Consider the following 6,316-nt stretch of genomic DNA (forward strand, 5'->3'; position numbering starts at 1 on the left):
GGGGGCAGCAGGGCAGGCCCTACAAGGAGAGGCTACAGGACCTGAACCTGTTCAGCCTCCACAAGAGAAGGCTGAGGGGAAATCTAGTGGCCTGTTACAAACTAGTCAGGGGGGATCAGCAGGCACTGGGGAAGTCTCTGTTCCCCCAAGCACTGCCAGGAGTGACCAGGAATAATGGTCACAAGCTGGCAGAGGGTAGATTTAGGCTAGATATCAGGAGGCGCTACTTCACTGTCAGGGCAGCTAGGATCTGGAACCAACTTCCAAGAGAAGTGGTGCTGGCTCCTATCCTGGGGGTCTTTAAGAGGAGGCTAGATGTACACCTTGCTGGGGTTGTTTGACCCCAGTACTCTTTCCTGCCATGGCAGGGGGTCAGACTACATGATCTGCTCAGGTCCCTTCTGACCCTAGAAACTATGAAACTATAAGGAGGACACCCCACACAAAGATAACACCACACTGACTCAGCCCATTGTCCGCAGCCCCAGGGCCGCCTTCTACTCCCTTTCAGCCCCAAGACACAATCATGAGCCCCGTGAAGTTCCCTGTGCTGCATCAGGACTCAGTCCAGCGTATCTCAGATCTCACAATACAATGCAGGTCTCAGGGTGGCATCTGTGAGATCCCGGCAACACCAAGGAATCCCAACCCAGATACAGTCACCCCACTGCTGGGAGAATGGGGCCCAGGACCTGAAAGCTCTACTTGGGAGGTGAGGGACCCCTGAGAAGTCCTCCTCACAGCCCCCCTCCTCTGACCACCACACGGTGTCCCATCAACGGAGGGTCCTCTCCCTTTGGAAGGGCCATTTAACACACAATGCAGGCCTCCACTCCCTGGGGCCAGCAAAGGCTTCAAGCTTTGCTCACAGGGGGCCAGCCAGAGGGGATGCCAGGGGGATGGTGGTGGGATACAGCCATCCAGAACCTGTCCAAAGCTCCCCTGTGCAGGGTGGGCTTGGAAGAAGCTTCTGCTGGAAAGCCCGTGTCATGCTTACCTCCAGAAAGGAGAAGTCCTGTGCTGGGAGCGGACCCTGGGACAGCCGACGCCTCTCGGTTGGGCTCCCCCTGCACTCTGGCTGGCTCAGCCTCTTCACTTGCTTTGGTAGGCAGCTCCCATCTGCATCATCAGGCTGGGGGGGCCCTCCATCTCCAGCAGCCTGGGCAGGGCCGTCAACCTCCAATGCCTGGTCACTGGCAGTGTTGCTCAGGCCCTGCTCCTCTCCCACGTGGCTGGTCTGTGGTGAGGCAGGTCTCTCCTGCTGGGCTGGCTGGACAGAGCCGTTGGCCAGTATTTCCTCCAGCAGCAAGCTGGGGCCAGAGAGCCGTGAGCCTACAGGGCCTCTGCATGGGGAGACAAGAGTGAAAGCCTGGCCTGTTCACTGCCGCAGAGGCTCATGCTCCCTTCCCCAACGGCCCCACACTCTCAATCACAGAATCCTCTCCTTCCCCCTCTTCCTCTGCCCTCCACAGACCCGCACTCCCATAATCCCATAACTTTCTTCTCCCCGGCTCCTTCGCTCTCTTCCCAGACCCTCTGCTGCTGAAGTGCTGTCAGAAGCCCAGGACTGAATGCCCCATATCAAGCCTCATGACATGCATTACAGCAGTGTCATTATCCACCTAGGGAAACTGAGGCACAGCATGGGAAAGTGACTTGGCAAAGCTCGTAGTGACCTGATGAAGAATGACTGGCATTTGAAAGCTTGTCAATCTCTTTCCCGACCATGCAGTTGGCTCAATAAAAGATACTGCTCACAGAAGTCCTTGTCTTGGCCAAGCTCAGGCATCCTGAGCCTGGAAAAAAACCTTCTGGGGAGGCAGGAATACTTGCTGGGAGGCAGCACTACCATGAAGTGGGTGTAAAACCCATGTGGAAGCTGTTCCCAGGGAACATAGTTTTACACCGTTTAGGTTATACAGAGCCCACACTGGGAGCCAAGCCAGCTACAGGGACAGACTTGGAAATCCAGCCAGCCTGGAGGAGCCCCCTGACAGCTGTGGGGCAGGGCTCACTTGGGCTGGCCATGGAAAAGCCCAAAGTCTGGCTTACTCGGGCAAGTAACCCCTCCAACTCCAGCAGGCTCTTCACAGGGGTTGTCATGCTGGTGGGAACATCAGCCAGCAGGGGGAACAACAAATGCTGGGGAGAGAACAGGAAATGGGGAAGCTTGCGTTCTCCCAGCAGCAGACGGGACAGCAGCCCACTGACCTTTGCTGTGGGCATGGAGCCAGGATGCTATGCTTTGGCTGTCAGCTCTCCAGGACCTGGTCTGCCCTATGGAGAGGGCACTGCCAGGGCAACGCAACAAGAGCCATACAAAGCCATGCTAGCCAGTCACGCCTATGGAGGGAGCATGCTCAGGGCCCCACCCAGCCCCAGGCTTCCAGCCAGCTCCCATGATTACCAAAAGCCAGACTGTTACTCCCAAGCCCATGATGTCACCCCTCAGCAACTCCAGCCAAACCTTCATGCGCTAGAATTTCAGCTCCTGACTGGGAGAGGCAAGTCTCGTTCTACATGCTGGGGGTTAGCAGAAAAATGCAGGGCTGTCCTCAGGTCCCCAGTGGAGGAAGGAGGAAGCCCTACTTGAGAGCCAATGCGCCCTGCCCTGAGGGCCTCAGCAGGTCACTCAGAGGAAATCAGGATATTACAGCATGAGGCCAACAACAGTCCTCAGGGAGAGTGGAAGAAGGCACAACAAGAAGTCATCAGGGAGTGAGGAAGATAGAGAGCTAAGGCCCAGGGCTAACACAGCAGACATTTTTCAACACTGTATCCAGATAGTCCCCAAGGGCTGGGGGAAAGAGGTGCAGGTGGGGAATTAGAGGCAGTGCCAAGGGAAAGGGCCCAAAGCAGCATGGCTTCCCCCACAGCAAGATCAAATTGCTTTGGTCCAGCCCACCTGTCCTCTTCTGGACCTGGACATGTGAAAAGGTGCAGGGTGGGGGAAGTAAGTGGAAAGGCCAGATCCTGCTGTCAATGGCAAGTTGGGCCACCTAAACCAACACACCTCAGCCTGGAGGGATGCCCACTAAAGCCAAGCAGACTGCAGAAGAGGAGAAAGGGGTCCTGGAGGATACTGCACAGCAGACAGCCTGACCCCATTACCATGACTGAGTCAGCACAAGATGGTCCTCCATGTCCGCAGCAGAAGGCCCAGGGAAGAACTTCCCCACAGATGCCTCGCAGCAGCAGCACTCCCTGCCATAAGATGCATACTTAGCCAAACAGCTTCTCGGCCATACCGATGTCCCCTCCATGGGTTTCCTAAACTAGAGCAAGTGCTCTAAGCATCAATAGGCCCCACTGAAAAGAGCTACTATTGGAGCCAGGACACCAACAAAGGTGTTCATCCCTCTTACACCCCACCCTCACATGCCCAGCATAGCCCTTACCCATCCTCCGAGTCTCCACCATCTTCTATGCTCGGCTCCTCAATGTGCAGGCTGAGGTCAGGGCTTTGTTCCATGACATCGCTCCCACTGTCACCAGCCTCATCTGTTCGTTCCACTCCAGCCTCACTGGTCTTGTCCAGGCCCTTGGCCTGTGAGCTGCTGAAAGTAACTGTGTTCCCTATGCCAAACATAGGGCTCAAGTCCTGGGCCCAATCCAGCTGCTCCTCTCTGCACATATCAAAGCCTCCAGGCCTCTGGCCATCAGAGGGATTCTGGCTGCTCATGCCAAGGTCCTGGACCCAGTCTGTCCGTCCCACTTCACCCTCTGTGCAGTCATCAGAACCCACAGCTCCCCAACTGCTGGAAATATCCAGGCGTCTGAGGCCAAGATCCTGGGCCCAGTCAGACTGGCCTGTTCCAGCCTCTTGGGGCATCACTGGACCTGCGATCCCCTCTTCACCAACCCAGTCAGACTGGCTCTCTCTGAGCTCTGCTGGACCAACAGTCCCAGCTGAGCTGGATGGATTCAAAGTGCTTAAACCAATGCTGCTGTCCCTGTCCGTCCCTATGATGCCAAACTGGTTCTGGTGCTCAGCCCCTCCAACACTGAATTCAACAGCCCAGTTTCTGCTACTGGTAGCAGACTTGTTCTCCTGGAGATTAGAGCCACTCCAGCCAGATTTCTCAGCACTGGGCTCTCCACCCAGGCAATGCGAATCCCCAATGCTAGACTGGTCTTTCCTTCCACTGCAAAAGGCACTCTCCTGGTCTGTACAGCTAATGCCATATTCGCTGGCCCAATCCTGATTCCCAGTACAAAACTCCCTCTCCTTTCGTTCAGTGTTGCCCACACCGTAGTCACCATTCCAACCAGACTTCCCAACACCAAAGTCCTTGTCCTGCTGGCTGGTGTCACCCACACCATACTCACTAGTCCAACTTGGCTTGCTGGGACTGAACTCCTTGTCCTGCTGACTGGTGTCACCCACACCATACTCACTAGTCCAACTTGTCTTGCTGGGACTGAACTCCTTGTCCTGCTGGCTGCTGTCACCCACACCGTACTCACTAGTCCAGCTTGGTTTGCTAGGACTGAACTCCTTGTCCTGCTGGCTGGCATCACTCACAGTGTACTCACTGGTCCATGCTGGTTTGCTGGGACTGAACTCCTTGTCCTGCTGGCTGGTGTCACCCATGGCATACTCACTGGTCCAGCCTGACTTCCCAACATCAAAGTCCTTGTCCTGCTGGCCAATATCACGCACACCATACTCACTGGTCCAACTTGGCTTACCAGAACTGAACTCCTCATCTTGCTGGTTACCACTTGCAATACCATAGCTGCTGGTCCAGTCTGGCTTCCCAGTGCCAAATTCCATACCCTGGCTGTCACTGCTGCCAATGCTGTACTGGCTGGTCCAGTCTGGCTTGGAAGTGCTCAGGTCTCCATCCTGATGCTGGCCATCCCCAAGGCCATAAGTATCAGGCCAGTCTCTGTGCCCAGTGCTGGAATCCCCCATTACCTCTGTCCCTTTGTACTCACTGGCCCACTCTTTCCCGTTGACACCAAACACCCCATCCTGCCGATCAGCTTCACTAATGCTGTATGCACTGGCCCAGTCACGTTTACTGGTGCCAAAAGCCCGGTCTTGTTCGGTCTCGCTTGCTCCATACCCACTGGGCCAGTCTCTCTTCCCAGAGCCAGGCTCACTGGCCCAGTCAAAGTCACTGACCTGGTGGGCCTCTCCAATGCCAAACTCACTGTGCAGGTCCTTCCGCGACCAGCCAAGGAGACCCTGTGCAGAAAGGGAGGGAGACAGGTGATTTAGAGGAAAAGGGAATTTGGGACAAGGATAAATGTGGAGACCCAGCTGGGACAGTCCTGTCCCCTCCACCCCAAAGCAGCCTTGCTACGGGACAGAAAGGAAGAGAACCCGCCTTGGGTTTGTGGCACCCCCTTGAGCTTGAAGCACTCCATCTTAAGTACTTTCCCAGCTGGAGCTGCAGCACTGGGGTTCCAGGTTAACCTGTGGACGGGAGAGTAAAGAGGCCCCCTCCTGACCCCCAGCATCACCTGTTCCCCACCCTCCTGGATGGGAAGGCATCCTGTTTCTGAGTGTAACCTCCACCAGGCTATTCTGGAGGTCTCTAGTTCAGCAGCTCCTGTGGCACGCCCCCAGCCTCTTCACCTCTTGCAAGCCCTCCTGCCCATCACCAGACAACCTGGAGGAATAGGGCATGCCAGCAGGGCAGCAGCAGAGACCATCAGGATCCCTTGCCTACCCCTCTGCAGCTGGACCCCAAGCCTGACTGCCAGGGGGCCAGAAGGTGCACTCTTTCTGCGTACTCACAGTTGCCGCGCCCATCCAGGGAGCACTCAACTGCTCTGAGTGCCGAACACGCCCAGCCTCATCCCGCAGCTCCAAGTTAGCCAAGAGCCTCTGCAGGATTGATGTCCTACCACTGTCCCTGTCCATTGCTGTGCCAAACTGGGGGCTCCCATATGCCCCAGAAGGGAATGCCAGGAGAGGTGGTGGGAGAGTGTGCAGCAGGCTGTGCTGCACTTACCTTCTGTGCTTCACCCCACCCCCATTCCTCCGGCACGTTCCTGCTCTGCCTCCACACAACCTGTCCAACCACTCTGCACACTCACTCGCTCAGGGCTTGGCTGCCCAGAACCAAGCCTGGCTCATTCAGCATGGCACACCCACTCACTGCCGCCAGGCAGGGATTAACCCGTTCCAGCACTGCTGCATGTGTGGACTGAAAGGGGTCTCCCATCTATCCCCATGCCCTCTCCCACAGAAGAGTGCTGCCTACTGGTGCCGGAGAAGTGACCTCTAGAAAAACCTCCCCTTGACCCCAATACACCTGGAGAAAATACCTCCGACTGGTGCCAGGGCAACTTCCCCCCCCCC

General features: G+C 56.4%; 1 protein-coding gene across 1 annotated transcript in view; it reads right to left on the reverse strand.

Annotated features, from left to right (window-relative positions):
• The window catches only part of TNKS1BP1 (tankyrase 1 binding protein 1), a 38,473-nt gene that overhangs the window by 8,146 nt on the left and 24,011 nt on the right, over nt 1-6,316 (reverse strand). The window contains exons 6-7 of the mRNA XM_019514457.1: nt 3,399-5,194; nt 998-1,343 (exon numbers count right to left, since the gene is read on the reverse strand). Coding sequence (XP_019370002.1) covers nt 998-1,343; nt 3,399-5,194 — 2,142 coding nt within the window. The remainder of the gene's footprint in view (nt 1-997; nt 1,344-3,398; nt 5,195-6,316) is intronic.

The sequence above is a fragment of the Gavialis gangeticus genome, unplaced genomic scaffold, assembly GCF_001723915.1.
Source record: "Gavialis gangeticus isolate Ggan-Ray unplaced genomic scaffold, GavGan_comp1, whole genome shotgun sequence".
Lineage (NCBI taxonomy): Eukaryota > Metazoa > Chordata > Crocodylia > Gavialidae > Gavialis > Gavialis gangeticus.